This window comes from Bos indicus x Bos taurus, chromosome 7 (genome assembly GCF_003369695.1).
Source record: "Bos indicus x Bos taurus breed Angus x Brahman F1 hybrid chromosome 7, Bos_hybrid_MaternalHap_v2.0, whole genome shotgun sequence".
NCBI lineage: Eukaryota > Metazoa > Chordata > Mammalia > Artiodactyla > Bovidae > Bos > Bos indicus x Bos taurus.
Genome location: NC_040082.1, coordinates 38,868,955 through 38,888,190, shown reverse-complemented (window position 1 = coordinate 38,888,190; position 19,236 = coordinate 38,868,955). Strand labels below are relative to the sequence as shown.

General features: G+C 47.6%; 1 protein-coding gene across 1 annotated transcript; it reads left to right on the top strand.

The window, feature by feature from the left end:
* Positions 1-10,419: 10,419 nt before the first annotated feature.
* FABP6 (fatty acid binding protein 6) lies at positions 10,420-16,524 on the top strand. Its single transcript, XM_027545781.1, has 4 exons — positions 10,420-10,582; positions 11,750-11,925; positions 13,662-13,751; positions 16,399-16,524. Exons 1-4 carry the CDS (start codon positions 10,516-10,518, stop codon positions 16,450-16,452), a joined length of 387 nt encoding a protein of 128 aa, XP_027401582.1. The 5' UTR covers positions 10,420-10,515; the 3' UTR covers positions 16,453-16,524.
* The last annotated feature ends 2,712 nt before the right edge of the window (positions 16,525-19,236 follow it).

The following is a 19,236-nucleotide window of genomic DNA, read 5'->3' as shown; positions in this document are numbered from 1 at the left end:
CTCAGGAAGGGCATTCATGTCTTCACTCAAAGACCCACACAGCTGGATCCCCACTGTAGAGCAGTACAACCCAAGGAGAAAAAAATAGAAGTGGCCACTTCCTGGCCTTCTCTGAGTGTTCAATCCTTTCCATAATTTAACTGCCTGCTCTGGGTAATTACTTTTCTCCTGCTTATGAGCTTAGAGCAATAGTAGTTCCCGATTACTAGAGACTTAATAAGGCTAAATTATAATGAGTGTCCTGTGGAATTATATACCGCATTAGCACCAAATGAGTTCATTAGAAATTCATTAGGAGTGATTCCTATGGCTGCCACAGGTATTAATCATGGTTAGCCAGCGGCAGGAGAGGGGGCAATGAATAACTGCACAGGAACTGTATGAAGACCTTTCGGCACCTGACTTTGGCCGGAAGCAATATTTTTCAAGGGTCACAGGCTGCTTTGGTTCTAAGTTTGGAGGGCAGGTTGTTTGGATGTTTTTGGGTCTATCCTCCTTGCTTCCTCCTCCTTGCTGGCTATGGCCCCAGCAAGGGTCAGACCGGGAGACATGGCGGGGTGGCTCTGAGCTGCTGAGAAATTATAAAGAGGATTCAGGGTTCTTGCCTGCCCAGCATGCACTCCCCCTTCCTCTGTATGAGACCTTACCTGTTCCTTGAAGGGCTGCCTCGGCCCCTGCTGCACGTGGGTCTTCATGGGACTGTCAGTCAAGACCTTCCACCCACCCCCAGGAGTTGAATACAACCTAGTTAGGCCAACAGAACTTTGTCTCCTGGTACTTTTTTTTTTTTTTTAAGCGAGCTTGCTCGGTTGCTCAGTCGTGTCTGACTTTTTGTGACCCCATGGATTGTGGCCTGCCAGGCTCCTCTGTCCATGGGATTTTTCAGGCAAGAATACTAGAGTGGGTTGCCATTTTCTCCTTGAGGGAATCTTCCCAACTCAGGGATCAAACCTGAGTTTGCTGTGTCTCTTGCATTAGCAGGCAGATTCCTTAGCACTAAACCACCTGGGAAGTAATAATTTATTACTGGTTCAGTAATAAATTATTTATAGTATTATGTGCAATTTAAAGACAAAAATACACACAAATACAAACCTATGCATGTTAAGTCGGTTCAGTCGTGTCCATCTCTTTGTGACCCTATGGACTGTAGCCCACCAGACTCCTCAGTCCATGGGATTCTCCAGGCAAGGATACCTGCCTATAGTGCATTGCCATCCCCTTCTCCAGGGATGGGATATCTTTCCAACCCAGGGGTTGAACCCACGACTTTTACGTTTCCTGCATTGGCAGGCGGATTCTTTAGCACTAGCACCACCCAGCACAAAACTACCACTGTAACAAAAGGTCATGGTATTTTTAACAGCTATGCATTTCTGTGTATGATTCCACTTGACTCAAGAGGCTCCTAGGTCATTTGCTATAAATGGAATTTCCAATTAAGACTTGGAAATCATAACATAAATAACACTATAGCACCTTGAGACTTTGCCTGCTTTAATGATACTGGCTGAATTGACTGGCTGTTTTAAAATCTATTTTTAATCTTTTTCTATTTTCAGGAGAATTTTTACATTCTCTTATATTAATAGTATTCATTAATATGATTCAGTATCATTTAAGGAAAAGAGGCTCACAAGGTGAAAAGTCAAAATGACCACTAAAAAATAGTCCTTTAAATTAGGTAGCATCTATTAAGTATTTGCTAGGTCTTATGTGCCTTCCTTGGAGAAGGAAATGGCAACCCACTCCAGTGTTCTTGCCTTGAGAATCCCAGGGACGGGGGAGCCTGGTAGGCTGCCGTCTATGGGGTCGCACAGAGTTGGACACGACTGAAGCGACTCAGCAGTAGCAGCAGCAGCATTCGCCTTCCTACATACCTTCATGTGTTGGGTTATCCAGTTCTCCCCATGTCTCTAGGAGTCAGGTTTAACTGTTAGCCCCATTCTGCCCACAAGGAGTCCCAAACACAAAGGTTAAGTGACCTGTCGATATAGCCAGTAATTGGTTGAGCTGGGAATTTGAGTCTCCAGTGGAGGACTATAAGAAGGGATGGTGGGGGACTTCTCTGGTGGCTCAGTGGCTAAGAATCCATGCTCCCAATGCAGGGGGCCTGGGTTCAATCTTTGGTCAGGGAGTGAAGTGAAAATGTCAGTCGCTCAGTCATGTCTGACTCTTTGTGACCCCATGGACTGTAGCCCACCAGGCTCCTCTGTTCATGAAGAATTCCCAGGCAAGAAATACTGGAGTGCGTTGCCATTTCCTTCTCCAGGGGATCTTCCCAGCTCTGGGATCAAACCTGCATCTCCTGCTTGGCAGGTGGATTCTTAATCACTGAACCACCAGGAAATCCCCCAGTATATTCATATGGTGGATTAATTTAAGGTCATTAAAGTGATAGCAGGGGATAGGGCTGGCAGGCAGGCAGTGGGAGTGATGTAGAAGACTTGATAAGGGTAGTTGGCATAGATAATGGAGTTGGGAACCACCACTGATGAGGGTAATACCACTGAGCTGTTCAAAACTTGGCTGAGAGCTGACCATGAATTTGTAGTGGTGATGCGCTCCTCCCCCACTTTCAGTTGCGTGTTTTCTTCTGGTTGTAGTCAGCACTAGTAAGGGGAGTGGAAAGACTATTTTTTTTTGTCCAAAGATGGGACCTGGGAAGCCAGGGTGGCCAAAGGACATTGAGAGTCCTAGCAAAAGAAGTAAAGCATCTGGGATTTCCCTGGGGGTCCAGTGGCTAAGAGTCTGCCTTGCAGTGCAGGGATGCAGGTTCAACCCCCAGTCCAGTAACTAAGACCTCACACACCGTGGAGAAACTAAGTCTACGAGAGGCAGCTACTGAGCCTGCACGCTGCAACTAGAAAGTCCGTGTGCTGCAGCGAAAGATCCCACGTGAAACAACGAACATCCCATGTGCCACAACACAGACCCAGTGCAACCAAATAAACAAATGTGAAGCACCCACGGGCTGGATAGGAAGGGAAATGAGGCCAAGAGTAGGAGATGAACCTGGGGAAAGGGAATGAGCCATGAGGCTAGGAGATTCATTCAGTGGGGTGGGGACTGTTTTCTCTTCTGCTGTGTATCTTCCTTCCCTAACACAGCCAGGTTTGTTAGGGAAATACAGTAAATGTATTTTGAATGAATGAATGCATGGATTGTAACTCTGATGTTAGAGCCAGACACTGGCATTCTGCTTTTCATCAGAGAGCCATAGTGGTGGCAGATATCACTTCAGGTCAGAAAAAAAATGAGTTCACACCCAATCTTGATCAACAACAAGCTGTGTGACCCTAAACAAGCCACCTAACCTTTCTGAGCCTAGGCTTTCTTTTCTGTAAATAGGGGTAAGGACAGATTTCTCAGAAGTTTGTTGCAGGGATTAAATGAGATGCCATGTGTCGAGTCCTTAGCACTGTGTCTGGCATTTAGGGATCACCTGCTAAGTACCATAGGAGGAATCATGGTCTCCAAGAGCCTGCTGGTTCTGGAGGCTGCATCTGAATTCAACTGCTGCATTTGGTTAGAAGTCACGACTGCAAGACCTGAAGTAAAACTGCTTTCTCAGTCAACTAACCGTGACATTTCTGAGCCTGTTTCCTTATTTATACAGTGGGGATAATATCAAGACCTACCCAATAGACTGGTTGGGAAAATTTGAGTAATAATTTATGTAAAGCATTTAGCATGCTGCGGGTGCACAACAGATGCTGGCTGCTAGGATTCCCCATTATTGGAGATGAGGAGGAGTTGGCTTTGTTGAGGGCCTAAGAATAGGAGTTTTGGACCTGTCAGTCTGAGATGGCACAAGACATGAAGTGGAGCTGTTAGGTGGGCAGTTGAATGTAAATTCAGAGAGGAGGTCTCAGATGGGGAAAATATCTGAGAGTCATTGACATACAGTTGATATTTCAAGCCAATAAACTGGGGACTTCCCTTGGTGATCCAGTGGTTAAGAATTCCCCTCCAATGCAAAGGACATGGGTTATAAAACTGGTCACAGAACTAAAATCCCACATGCTGTGGGCAACTAGAGATCCCACATGCCTCAACTACTGAGCCTGCACATTCTAGAGCCTTTGCACCACAAGAGAAATCCATGCATTGCACAAAGACCCAGCACAGCCAAAATTAAAACAACAACAACAAACCAGCTAAAAATTCAGCATTAAAAATAATAATAAGCCCATGGACGGGATGAGATCACCAAGGAAATAAGTGCTTAGAGAAAAGGCAAGAATGAGGACTGAACTCGGGGGCACTGGATGCTTAGCAATGATGGACATAACTGTCACTGCAAAGCTGGTGACCAGATACAGTGATGCTGAGGCTGCATAGCCAGCCTGCCCCAGCAACATTAATTTAACACGCTCTTATATACTGTGCCAGGCTCTGAAAAAGTTGCTTTATGAAAATTAACTCATTTAATACTCATAAAAACCCTTTAAGTTAGAAGCAATTATTATCTCCATTTTGCAGATGAGAGAACTGAGACACAGGAAGATAGCTAATTTAACCAAGTACACTCTGCCAGCAAGTAGCAGAGCTGGGATTTAAACCTAGGGAGCCTGACCTCAGAGCCTCTATCTCCTCTAATTTTAAATTTCTAGGTTCTATTTGTGGATAAACCAAGTGTCAACTGGATTTTCCAAGAGAATGCTTAATTTCTTATTCTCTAACCATTGAGAGCAGAGCTAGGAGAACTGTCGTGGAATAAATTGCCATCAGAGGTCCCACTCAGCCTGAGTACTCCAGGATTAACCCTAGTTAGCATTTCAGATTCTTGGTTGAGGAAAGAAGAGGAAGGGGATGGGTGGCTGATCAAGGAATCTATAACTCTGATGGATCACTCACTTCATACATGGCCCTGGAAAGTCTTGGGGTGAGGAGGTTAGGGGGAGGTCAAGGGTTCATGTTCCAACTGTGGACTCAAGCACCTGCATTTGCTACTTTCTTCACTAGTTATTCTCAGAAATAATGGTGGCTGATTTGACGCAGGAGCCAGAGTCCAGGTGGGAAGTTGGGGTGGCCCAGGGGGGATTAACCTTGGGGCCATTCTTTATCTCCATGGGGAATAACTGCTCTAGGGGTTCAATTGCCCCCATAAAACCTCACTGTTACACGGAAGCAGTTTGAGTTCATTTACTCCTCTTGGAAGGTTCTCAATGAGTGTCTGAACAAATAGGTGAACCTCAGTTGAAGAGGGAGAGAGAGAGAGAGTGGGTGGGTGGAAGGCTGGAGGGTGGGTGGAAGGCACAGGGATTCCAGTTAAGAGGAACACAGCTGAGTCAGGTGTCCTGGTGCCAAGCCTGTCCCTTCCCACACCCCTGCCCCTCCCATCCTGTCTGTGCTGCTGGCTTTGGATGAGCTACTGAGGAGAAAACGGTTCTGACCATTCACAAGGAAGTCCATGTGAGAGAGTGAAGTCGAGGTCTGGTGAATCCATCTGGTCCATCTGCCAGCCGCTGCCCACGAACCCTGGCCTGGAGCTTCTCAGGGTAATACAGCATGACTACCGGGGATTCCAGGGCCCCACGAGGCTGATCAAATCAGAACTCCTGTGGCGCAGGGCCCATAGGTTTCCATTTTTCACATGCCCTCCTCTCCTGCACCCTTAGCAGTGTATGATTAAGACCACACTTGGAAAACAGTCTCACAGCCTATTACAGACTGCTCTGAACCAATAAAACAAAATCAGAGATGTCCCAGTGCTTACTAGGTACACAGCCATAAACAAGTAGGAAATGCAGCCTCTTTCCTTAAAGGGATTATAATCTGATTGGGAGATAAAAGACACATTTTGTGAAGAGTTAAACTAATGCTACAATAAATAGCAGGCATCCCTTGTGGCTCAGTGGTAAAGAATCTGCCTGCAGTGCAGGAGACTTGCATTCGATCCCTGAGTTGGGAAGATCCCCCGGAGAAGGGAATGGCAACCCACTCCAGAGCCTGGTGGGCTATGGTCCATGGGGTTGCAAAGAGTCAGACATGACTGAGCCTCTAAGCACACACACACACACACACACACACACAGAGAAATAATAGTACCTTTCAATGAACACCTACAAAAGGCTAGATCCTGTGCTAAGCCCTTTATTTATATACTCTCATTTAATCCTATTTAGTCTCTGGAAGACAGGTCTGATTCTGTTTTATTTATTTGGCTGCACTGGGTCTTAGTTGCAGCACCCGGGATCTTTGTGGCCACGTGTAGGATTTTAGTTGCAGCACGCAGGATCTAATTCCCTGACGAGGGATCGAACCCAAGTCCCCTGCATTCAAAGCTCAGAGTCTTAACCACTGGATCACCAGGGAAGTCCCAGAAAACGGGTATTTTTATTCCAGCTTGTCAGGATGCCCGAGTGGTCTAAGGCACCAGACTCAAGCTTCGGCTTCCCACTTACTACTGGTTTATTTGCCAATTTTCCTCACACCAGCCTTCCCTGACCCTTAAGAGGTGACAAGAGTGATGCCTCTGTTTTTCAAAATACTCCGATGTAACAGCCTTTATCTCATTTATCACACCACATGGCAACTGCCTGTTTACTAGCCTGGGTCTCTCACAAGACTTGAGGACAGGTACTTGGTAGTTCCAGGGTCTAGTGCACAGTAGGTACTCAGATAGTGTTTTCTGAATGAATAAAGACTCTGTCTGAAGTCTTGGTTAATATTGTGACTCTAAAGCCCAGGTTTCCCCATGAGCCATTACAAGCAGCTGGTACACACCAGGCAGATTCCTGTAACTGATTTATCTATAGGTTGGAGTAATAGAAGAAGGCTCCCTGGGGAAGGTGGAGCTGGGAGGACAATTCAAATTTGGAAAGACAGGTGAAAGGTGAGCAGTCATTCCAGGCAGGCCAAGGCACAAAGGTAAAAGGGCATACTTCCTAGAGACCCCAGGGGATTTGAGGAGACTATATCCCATCCCCTAAACCTCTTTAGCTTAACCATCTTACATCTAACCTACATCCCAAATACTACTGTGGAATTACTTTCCTCCAAGCTTTCCTCGGAGACGGCAAATGCTCTTATTGGCTTCCTACGCCTGCTGCTGCTAAGTCACTTCAGTCGTGTCCGACTCTGTGCGACCCCATAGATGGTAGCCCACCAGGCTCTGCCATCCCTGGGATTCTCCAGGCAAGAACACTGGAATGGGTTGCCATTTCCTTCTCCGGTGCATGAAAGTGAAAAGTAACTAGACCAGTGGATTTCTCCATTTGGAAAGTCCCTTTAAATAGTGAATGGGGTAGTTTCAGTTTCCATGAAGAAATAAGATCCATTAATGTCTATGATATACTGCTAGGTGGGGGAAAAGGCAAGGGAAAACAGTGTCTTTAGATATCAGCAACTGGGCAATCAGGGGCTAACCCAATTCAGTCCCAATGTGGCAACACATATTAAGAGTTGTAAGAATGTTCCAGATCCCATAACTTGGTAATCCTTTAATGCAAGAAAATACACGTAAACAAGCTCACTGTGGCCTCACATTTAAAGGGGTAACCTGGGCACCCCCTAAAATTCCAACAGCAAACATTATGCAGCCGTTTCTAACAATAAACATGGCAGCTCTGTGGTCTCCCTGGCGGTTCAGCAGCTAAGACTCTATGCCTGGGTTTGATCTCTAGTCAGTGAACTAGATCCCTCACGCCACCACTAAAGATTCCGAATGCTGCAACCAAGACCCAGCACAGCCAAACCTATATCGATATATAAATGGCAGTTTTACAGAAAATGGGACTGTATTTACAAACTGATACTGAGCAAAGAAAAAGAGAATGGAATATTGCATTTACATGGTGACTATGGCTATTATATATCTGTTATAATTAGAGTCAGTGAGCAAGAAAGCAAGGATGAGAGAGGAGAGAGAGGAGCCAAAGAGATAAGAGGAAGAAAAAGTAATGGGATTATGGAAGGTTTTTGGAAATGTCTTTAAATGATGCTGAAATCTTGGTAGTAAATACGAACTATACACAGGGACTCTGTGACTCTGAGTGGGATACTTAACTTCTCTGAACCTTGGTTTCCTGGTTTCCTCCTTGAAAAAATGGGGACAGTAACGGTATTTACTTCATAGAGTTGTTTGGAAGATTAAGTGAGAGAATTCGTGTAGAACACTCAGCATCACGCCCAATGGATGGTAAACACTCAGTAGGTGTTAGCTATTACTGTCATTGTTATGTCGCCAATGCATCTCCTGGGTCCTGCATTGGCAGTTGGATTCTTTACCATTGAGCCACCTTGGAAGCCCTATAATAGCCACAGGCACCATGTAAATGCAATATTCCATTCTCTTTTTCTTTGCTCAGCACTGCTTTGTAAACACAGCCCCATGTTTCTATAAAGCTGCCATTAAATACATATACACCTGGCTGTGCCAGGTCTTGGTTGCAGCGTTCAATATCCTTCGTTGCGGCATTTGGGGATAAGGGGAAATGGATCAATGAAGGGAAATCCTCATGTGCTCTAGATAGGAGTGTAAACTGTTCTAGTATAGATACAGTTTTTAACTTACATCTAAGTTTATATATAATTTTAGGTACAAAATCCCTTTGTTCTAGGAATTGCATGTCTAGGAATTAATCTTTAGCAAATAATCTTAGTAAAATAAGCCGACATGTACACCAAGGGGAGTGAATGAGAATTTTGTCTCAGAGTTATTTATAACAGAAAAAGATTGGGAACAACCTAAAGGCCCAGCAATAGTTATATAAATTGTGAAATATACATACCATAGAATGTGGTATACCTTTATGTAATGATTCACACATGTACTTACATCATTACATAAAGAATACATGACAGAACAATATAATCTTATTTGCAGAAGAAAGTATAGGTATTCACTTAAAAGTCTGAGAGGACAGATACCAACTGTTATCAAGGACATGTCTGCCAGAACTGTCACTTGCTCTGAATTATGAAATTTTAATATATATAATTTAGCATCAGAAAATCCAAGATAGGGTGGAGGGGAGACACTATGGGTATGTGTTGATGTTGTTGTTGTTGTTGTTGTTGTTAAAATAAGACCCTTGGCTGGGGTAAGGAATTCTAAAATTGAAAATTGTAGATTTGCAGAATGTGGCAAAACTGGTTTCATCAGTTCAGAAACCACTCAGTCCCAGGTCTGAGGTTAGCAACTGTGGTGAATTCTGCTTTGCATATAGATGATGGGGATTCTAAGGGACTTTAAAAAAGGAGACAGATGCAAAACTTTCCTTAATAATAATAAACATGAAAGCCTTTGTAAGTGCTTCATACTTTGCATGGCCAATCTATTTGATCCAGAGAGCAGTCCCATGAGACAGGCAGGGCAGGAGTTATCACAAGGGGATGGAGTCCTTGAGTGTGAAGTGGTGTCAGAGTCAGAACTGAGACAAGGGGACTTCCCTGGTGGTCCAGTGGTTAAGTATCTGCCTTCCAATGCAGAGGACACGGGTTTGATCCCTGGTTGGGGAACTAAGATCCTGCATGCTGTGGGGCAACTAAACCTGTGTGCCACAACTAGAGAAGCTGTGCCTTACAATGGAGATCCAGCACAACCACAGAAGAACAGGGACAGGAAGTTGGGGCCGGACGCCTGGCCCTCCCAGTTGCTTAGCTGGAACAGACTGAAATTTGCCACACTCCCAGCCCATGCCTGGCACATAGCTGGTCTCTAGGGCAACTGGCACTGCCTCCTCCAATTGGCTCCCTGGCTCATGGGCTACACTCCATGGGTGCAGATGATCACACCATCTACACCTATCTCATGCCTGCGCTTCTGCAAGTGTTCTTTGCTACAGACAAACTCACTGTTTCCTTTCTTGGTGGCCGTACCCACCTTCATCACATTGATCTCAACTTAAAATGTTATCTGCCTCTTCCAACCTTACCACTTCTCTAAACATCCAAATTCTTTGAAGACCTGTATTAAATGCCACTTGCTATGCAAAGCTGCACCAGCCAGCGGGACCCCACTGCTTCTTCCCCAGATCTGGGCGTCTCAGAACACACCCCATCCTGTGTGCACGAGGATTCTCTGCAGGTGTCTGGACCAGACTGGAAGCTCTCTGGGGAAGGGGGTATGTCTCACTGTTTCCTCAGTGCTGGCCCCACACTGAGGTACCTGACACACTCCGGTCAGTGAATGCAGGGGTGACTGAGTAAAGGAGGGATGCTGGGAGCATGGATGGAGGACATGGATGGCTGGATGGAGGAGGGCTGGGCAGAAATGGATGATCACTCAAACCCTGCAGCAGAGCCATCCCTAGCCTTGCCAATGGCAATGGGACTCCAGCCAGCAAGTCCCCAGGGTGAATAACCTCGGGGTTTTTGCTCCTCCACGTCCTGCCCACATCATAAAATTGCAAGTGCTTCCTCTTCATGGGTGGGAAGGAGAAGTGGGGTGACTTTGGGGCTGAGCCTCAGCATCCAGGAGGGTTTATAAGCGGAGGCACCAGGCCCCTCAGCACCACAGCTCTTCCTTCTCATCCTTTGCTCCAGAGGCTCCAGCTCTTCGGCAGCATGGCCTTCACTGGCAAGTACGAGACTGAGAGTGAGAAGAACTATGATGAGTTCATGAAGCGCCTGGGTGAGTGAGCTCCTGAGAGCACCTTCCTGGGGTTGGGCGTCACAGCCAGCTCTGCACAGGGAACCCAAAATTCATGAGGCTCAGAGAAGTCGAGTGACTAGTGCAAGGTCACAAAGCTAGTAATGGGTAAGATGGAGAGTTGATTGGTTTATTCACTCAAACATTTATTGAATGCTTGCTGTATGCATGGGCCAACCTAATGTTACCGATGGGGCATTTCAGCAAGAACTGCCCACGGTCATGCATCAGTGCCAGAGGTCATGAGACCCCCCCGGAGCCCAGGATGAGATGAGTGATGTCACCACATGCTGCCTGGGGAGAGGTGACAAAGGGGTGGGAACACAGAGACCAGGGTTGACAAGCTACTCGTTCACTCCATCATTCAGCAAACAAGGGCCTCTTACAGTGCTAGGCACCATGGGTGGAGATCAAACACCCCACTCTTCTGACTGCTCGATTTGTAACACTGGTTGAGAGGGACCAAAGAGACAGTGGACTTGACAATCCTGCAGAAATCTTGGTGTGTCAGCCAAGTGTGAGGCAGTGCAGCTGTCTAGATTCAGAGGACAGCCGCAGGGGACCTGGGCCCTACCTGGGTCCAGGTAGGAAAGGGGCCCCAAGAGCAGGGGCTGGGGCCATGGGGAGGAAAGAGCCCTTGTGGGTCAAGTACTGGGACTGGCCCTGAAGGAACAGTGACCTGGCTTCACCTACAACAGTCTAGTTGCAGGAATCCGTATCTGTAAAACAAGAGCATTAGAAGACAGTCTTGCAGGTCTCATTCATTTTAGGACTTTGTGAGCGTGGGAAATTTCTAGCATACTACTTTTTACTATACTAGTTTCTAGTAGTACAGTAGTAAATTTCTAGTATAGTTAAGAAGAGCAGCTATTATTGTCAACTTCATGCCGGCAGTTTTACCAGACACAATCACTGTCATTTAACCCCTGCAACAGTCCTGAGAAATGGGCCTTATTATCCCCAGTTTGCAGATGAAAACCCTGAGCCTTGGAGAGATAGTAACTTGCCCAGGCCACATGGCTTATGACAGAACTGGGGCTTGTGCTCTTGACTGTCACACTAACCTGCCATGGGGGAAGCAAGCTCGTGCCCAAAGCCACAGGTTGTAGGCAGCTCTTACATGGCCACTCTGCTTGTCCCTGGGCCCAGGGCTCTCCAGCGACAGGATTGAAAAGGGCCGCAACTTCAAGGTCATCTCGGAGATACAGCAGGACGGGCAGAACTTCACCTGGTCCCAGCACTACCCTGGGGGCCACTCCATTTCCAACAATTTCACCATTGGCAAGGAGACTGAGATGGAGACCGTGGGAAACAAGAAGTTCAAGGTGAGAGCCTGCTGGCTACCCCGCCCTCCTTCCCCAGGCCTCTGGCTGACTTCTTGGTCCCCACCATGTCCCCTGGGGCTGCTCCCTAAGCTGAGGCTTCTTCTTGAGTCTGTGTGTGAGTGCTAAGTCGCTTCAGTCGCATCCAACTCTTTTGTGACCCTATGGACTGTAGACTGCCAGGCTCCTCTGTCCATGGGGTTCTCCAGGCAAGAACACTGGAGTGGGTTGCAATGCCCTCCTCCAGGGGATCTTCCTGACCAAGGGATCAAATCCAGGTCTCCTGTGTCTCCTACATTGGCAGGTGGGTTCTTTACCACTAGCACCACCGGGGATGCCCTTCTTCTCAAGTCTAGTCTACAGCATTAAGAGCTTGAGTTACTTGGCAACTTAGCCATTCTTGGTTTTTAATGATACGTCAATAATGGACACAATAATGATGATAAAAATTGTTCCCATCTGCCGAATCCTTCACACATATATCCCCAACACTAGCTGGATCTGTCCCATATCTTAATGCAGGTAAGCCCGTGAGGTTGCTATAACTACTGCCCCACTTTACAGATGGGGGAGTTGGGCTGAGTCATGTGATTAAATAGTTGCCTAGATCCCACAGCGAGGCTGGGCCTGCACGCCCAGGCAGTCTGGTTCCAGAGAGCATAACCACATTTTTATGCTGCCTGTAGTGTGACCTAGAGATTAATCTTGCCCAGGCCCTAGAACTAGACTCATCTGGGTTCGAAACTGCAATCATGGGTAGCAAAGAAGTGAAAGTTGGCTGTTTATCCCCTTCCTACCCAGAATGGCCCCTCAGGTCTTCCACCCATCCCAGGTCCCCTCTGTAGCCCCCAACCCTGACCAAGAAAGTATTCCGCTCCTCAGATTGCCAGGGTGGGGATAAGCAGTCATAATATTGATATTCTGCCACTTGGGTATTTTAAAAATTTAACAACTTCTCATGGTATCTTTCCTTGTCAGCACATATTGAGTTGCCTTAGTCTTTTCTTAATGGTGGTATTGTGTCCAACAGTACGGAAATGCTAGTCACCATTCCCTCATTAATAGATATTTAGGCTATTGACTGGAGGATAACATAAGTTGAATATTTAGGTTGTTCACTGTTACAAACAATGCTGCAATCAACACTCTCGGATGACATCAGCATCACTTAATAACGATGATCATAACAGAGTCTGCAGCTAACAAGGAGTGCTTAGCAGGGAGCCAGGCACTGCTCTAAGCACTCTACATGTATCATGATATCATGTGTGACTGCTCAGTCACGTCTGACTCTTCTAGGGAATCTTCCTGACCTCAGGATCAAAGCCTCCCCTTCTGAACTGGCAGGCAGATTCTTCGCTTCTTCACTGAACTACCTGGGAAGCCCACATATATAACAGTAAATCACTTAATCTTCACAGTAACCCCATGGAGTAGGTACCAGTACTACCCCCGTTATTGAGATGAGAAAACCGAGGCACAGGAAGGTCCAGTGGCTTGCACAGACTATCTGTATCTTTGGATATATGCAATCACATGTCTTTGTTGTTGTTGTTGTTCCGTTGCTCAGTTGTGCCCAACTCCTTGCGATCCCACGGACTGTAGCATCACGTGTCTATAGGACAAATTACTTCCTAGAGGGGGACTGCTGGGGCTGGAGGCAGGTCCATTCACCCCCGAGGGCTGGTCTGCATTTGTGGGGGCTCTGCAACTCAGGCTGCTTTTTGCTTCTCTTTCAGGTCACTGTGAAGATGGAGGGTGGGAAAGTGGTCGTGGACTCTGCCAACTACCACCACACCGTAGAGATTGTGGATGGCAAGCTGGTGGAGGTAAGTGTCCTGCTGGTTCCCACATAATATAGAGGATGTTCTTCTGCCCTGAGAGGCAGGCCTCTGGGAAGCTGGCTTCACAGGCATGGGCTCTGTGCTGATTGCTGGATGCACATGACTTCATCTGATCTTCACAATCATGCTGTTAGGTAAGGGTTTTTATCCCCATTTTGCAGGTGAGGAGACTGAGGCACGGGGTGACTAAGAGATTGGCCAGAGGGCACAGCTTTTTTGACAGAGCAGGAATTTGGTGTTAGGCGCCAGACTCCAGTGCCCGCACTCAGCCACCTCAGGGGCACAAGTCTGGACTTCCCAGAGTATAAATGAAGCAGGGAGTCCTGGTGGGCCCAAGCACAGCTGCCACTCCCTCACTTCCATGAGGGACTTCAGGCCCTGAATGCTCTATCTTCTGGTGTTGCAAGAGAAGCTGGAAATTGGCACTTCAAGTGAAATTTCCAGACTAGCCAATATTGGCAACTAATTAAAAGATTTCTAAAAAAATGTTGGTGGGACCAACTCACACACCTGTGGACTGACCCCTCCCACAGGCCGTTTCCTCCTCCAGGGGATCATCCTGACCCAGGGATTGAGCCCTCGTCTCCTGTGTCTCCTGCATTGGCAGGTGGGCTCTTAGTAAACACATGTTGGAGGTGCTCCATCCCCCATTCAACTCTTCCCCCAGGGGCTCCAGAGTTTCCCTAGGTGAAGGAAATGGATGTGAGGTGACGAGAAAAAGGAAGATGCTTCTACATGTCGGTCATTTCCCCCTCGTGAGCCTATGTCTTGGGCTAGAGTACCCCCAGGGGAGGTCTGGGCTGTCCTCCCCAAGCCTCTCCAGGAGGACATGCTGAGGGAGGCAGCGTCTGCCACCCTCATTCCTCTCTATCTTGCAATCTCTTCCCCGTTTCCTTGTGTTCCTCACCCAAGTCCAGTCTAGAGAAAAGCAGCACATGGCTCCAGAGCCTCAATGCCCTCACATTACTCCCATTTTACAGAGAAGCCGTAGAGGCTCAGAGACATAGGCAACTTGCCCAAGGCCACACAGCTAGTCTGTGGGGGAGGCAGATGAAATTGGCTGATTTCTAAACTCTGCCTGCTCTTCCCAGGCCATGGGTCTTCTTTCCCTCCCTTCATTTTAGTTTAAAAAAAAAAATCTATAGTGTTTTAAAATATGTCTGTGTACATATATGTATACCCACATATACATACACATATATATATGGCATAGGCTTCTCCAATGGCTCAGCAGTAAAGAGTCCTCCTGCCAATGGAGCAGATGAGGGTTTGATTCCCGAGTTGGGAAGATCCCCTGAGAAAAGGAAATGGCAATCCACTCCAGTATTCTTGCCTGGAGAATCCCATGGACAAAGGAGCCACGCGGGCTATAGTCCATGGAGTTGCAAAGAGTCAGACACGACTGAGCAACTAAGCACAGGCACGAGCGTTTTTTTCTGGATGGAAATTGACCTCCTGGAGAATCTGATGAAAGCTAGAGGACACTGACTCCCAGACGCAAGGCTCCCCAGCCTGGGAGAGGTGCAGGAAGAGCCCAGGGCAGAGCCTGTGAGGGGTACAAGGAGAACCCAGGGCAGAATGAAGCACATTTGTGCCCGACAGGAGAACTCATCTTCCCAAAAGAAACAAATGTTTCCTAATTCCTGGGGGCACCTGACCATGGAGTCTGTACAGTGGGAGCAGTGCCCAGAGTTCATGGCCATCACACACACACACGCACAAGAATGCACACACACATATGCACATGGACAGACTAGGTACCAGAGAGAAGTGGTCTTGGTTGCATATTTCCTCCCATCTCTGGAGACCCAGAATTATTCTGGACACCCTCCTCCTTCTCCACCCACAGGGATGCATTTTGTGAGCATCCCTCTTCCTACCTCCACCCACCACCAGCACCCCTTCTCTCATCACTTCTCCTCTAGGAAGAGCCCTGGCCTCCCCCTCCACTCCATCCTCCATCCACCCCATATGAAAATCACACATCACTGTACTGCTGCCCTTAGGCAAAACTGCTTCCACAAAATTCCATTTGCCACCCATCCCCTCCCACAAGAAAGCAGCTCTCCTCTGCTGGGCATCAGGACCAACTGATGCTATAAGCACATCCGATGACAGCGTGTCTTGGCCTTGAGCCCAGGGTGCTGCACACAGCGGGCCTCTCCTGAACAGCATCCTCTTTTCAGCCTCTTCCACAAAACCTTATACTTCCCAAGGGCAGAGACTGTATCTCCCCATCACTGAGCACAGGGGCCCCATAAATGCTAAATGGTGTAGAGGGTGAGTGTGGCCTTCCTCAGAGGGGTGATTGACTTCTCTAACATTTAGCTTTCTCATCTGTACAATGGGACAAGCTCAGTATTGGGGGGAATGTGACTGGCATGGGTGAAATGAAACGGATGGACGAGTTGAAGGTTATCCCAAGGAAAGCCACATCGTGCCAACATGTTAACACTTTGGCCACATAAAAGTAAACAGAGTGAGCCTTGCAGCAAACTGGGAACCAGAGGCCCAGAGAAACGGTGCCACATCCCATCAGGGCTGGGACTAGAGGCCAGTCTACCTTCCCTAGGCCCCATGGTCACCTTGGGCTCCCTGCAGTGACTCCCTCTGTTCCCGCTGTTTCTTCCAGGTCTCCACCTTTGGAGGCGTGATCTACGAGCGCGTGAGCAAGAAGGTGGCCTGAGCCGGTCTGAGTTGGCCGGTAGGGCTCTGCGGGGGGCTGTAAAGCCGTATCAATAAAACTGGTATAACAAGACTTTCTGCTCGTTCCAGAACCTCTCTTTGTTCTCTAGTGTCTTGGGGCAGTTCTGGCTGGTGGAGATGGGAAACCCCTGCAGATGGCTGTGCAGGCCACACCTTGGCCCTGAGGTCCCTGTGGGTCCCATGTCACCACAGAGACTTGGGGTGTGGACACGTATGGACGTAAGACCCCTGGCCCCAGAGAGAGGGCACAAGCGGTGCTCGAGAGGTGTGGTGGGCACATCTCTGTGGTCCCTGCCCCTACCTGCCATCCACACTCAGGGTGGAGAGATCACTCTTTCTCGAGACACATGTCCCCTGGGAGGGTGACACACTGACTCTCAGATGGGCCACAAGAAAGTGCATCAGAAGCAGGGGCAGGACTCGCCGCTGCTGGGCGCCAAGGCTGCGCAGACACTGGGATGGACGCGGCAGCCAGGAGCGGTGCTTCAGCGTGGCTGCGGTCTCTGCTTATTCACTGCGGAGTCCTTCCTCTGGGCCTCAGCCTACCCACTGGTATGAGAGGGCCAGGAGGACCAATGAGGAACTGAGGAGAAATGGGAGTCTATGAGATGACAAAGGGGTTATGTGTGTACCAGGCAGGAACTGAAACGTCATGGATTGAACTAGCGGGCTTGGATGGGGGGCCAGGGAGAAACTTGGAGAGGCTGCAGTGGGATGGGAAAGGTGATCAGAAAGGTCACTCTGAGCCCCCGGTAGGTGCCTGGATCCCTGCATCAGGGAAGATGCCAAGGCCGCACCTGGCCTGAGCAAGTGTCCCTGCCTGATCGCGGGCATGGGAGAGGCATGGGAGAGGAGGAGGGGGGTCTGCCTGTCCCTTGGACAGATCATCCCTAACCTTGAATGGGATTTTTTCATTCTTCTTTCCTCGGTACCACCCTGAGTTCTTCTCTCTTTTGTTTTTTAATTGGCTATGCCACACTGCACACAGGATCTTTAGCTCTGGGGGTCAAACCTGTGCCCCCTGCAGTGGAAGTGTGGAGTCTTCATCAGTGGACTACCCACACGTCAGGGTGAAAAGTGCTTCACCCTGACTTCTTTTTACCCATACTTTTCTCCATACAATTCATTTGTTTTTACTACAAAGGAAACTTTATATCACTTTCATACATGGAAAGCCATCATCATTTTCCATAAATAGATTAAAACTATTTTAACAAGTCAAAGCTGAACAATATTGACTTTGAGCTGGATTCTGTTGTCAAAGCTGTGAGCCTTAGGCCTCCCTTTGTGAAAAGGGAAAGAGCCGCACAATAGCCAGTAGCACCAAACAGGAAACTCTCTCCTTCCCTCATTAAAATGCCTGCAGGACTCCATGACAAGAGAAGAACGCACCCTCTTTAAGAATTGAATTATCTAAGTGTCCATCAGTGGATGAATGGATAAAGATGTTTCTCACACACACACACACGAATACTATTCGGCCATAAAAAAGAATTAAATCCTGCCATTTGCAACAACATGGATGGAGCCTGAAGTGAAGTGGAAGTGGCTCAGTCGTGTCCCACTCTTTGCGACCCCATGGACTATACAGTCCATGGAATTCTCCAGGCCAGAACACTGGAGTGGGTAGCCCTTCCCTTTTCCAGGGGATCTTCCCAACCCAGGTTTCCCGCATTGCAGGTAGATTCTTTACCAGCTGAGCCACAAGGGAAGCCCTAAAGCCTGAAGATACTATATTAAATAAGTCAGAGGGAGAAAGACTTTTCTGGTGGTCCACATGACTTCAAAATAAAACAAACTCATAGATACAGAAACAGATTAGTGGTTACTAGAGAGTCTGGCATACAACAGGTGCTTAATAAGTGCTATGCTACCTGACCTCAGGTACTGGCAGCCTGTGTAATCTAGTCTTCCACTCTCAGGAACCTGCCTCAGCCTGGACAGATGGCACAGCCCAGCTCACTGGCAGCGCAGTCCTTGCCTCCTCCCACATCGTGCCCTGAAACTTGTTTCTTTCCAAGAACAGCACTCAGCCTCCCCTACCCACCCACCAAGTTAGGACCCTGTGAATTCCAGCATTTTGCCAAGACTTATTGCTAATTAAGTGAACTAGATAAGCATTAAATTAAACTAGCAGTGTTCCTGTTTTCTGTTCAGACTGAATAATTACTCATAATGAGCTTGGATAATAAGTTTCTAAATAACAGAGTTAAATACAACTAGGTGGAAAACTGAGAGAGAGAGAAGGGATAAGAGAAAGAGTAGAAAAGAAAGGAAGAGCTGGGAGGAGAGAGACTGTTTTTGCTTTGGCAACGGACTCAAGAACAAATTCAAACACTGCAGCCAGTGTTACAGAGTCACAGACTCAGAGAACAGAAGAACCTCAGAGCTCAACTAAATTCTGTATTTCAGATATGAAAACCAAGGCTCAGAGAGGTGAAGAGATTTATCTAAGGTCACATAGCTGAGCAAGTCTCTTGAGAGAAATGTGGGGCTGGGCATCACTGGCTGATGGAGGCTTCAGTTTTTAATTCCAGTTTATGGGAGTAAGTGGAGTACGGTGAGATGGGGTGAGGTATCCATTTTACCTGCATCTTGGGAAAGAAGTTTCCTTAACCAGAACGGACAGAGGTTAAGAGCTCTGACGCTTAACACTGCCAGGGTCACATTGCCAGGGTTCAAATCTCTTCTGCCACCTAGAAGCTGTGTCACCTTGGGGTAAGTTCATCCATTTCTCTGAGCCTCAGATTCCTCAACTGTCGGT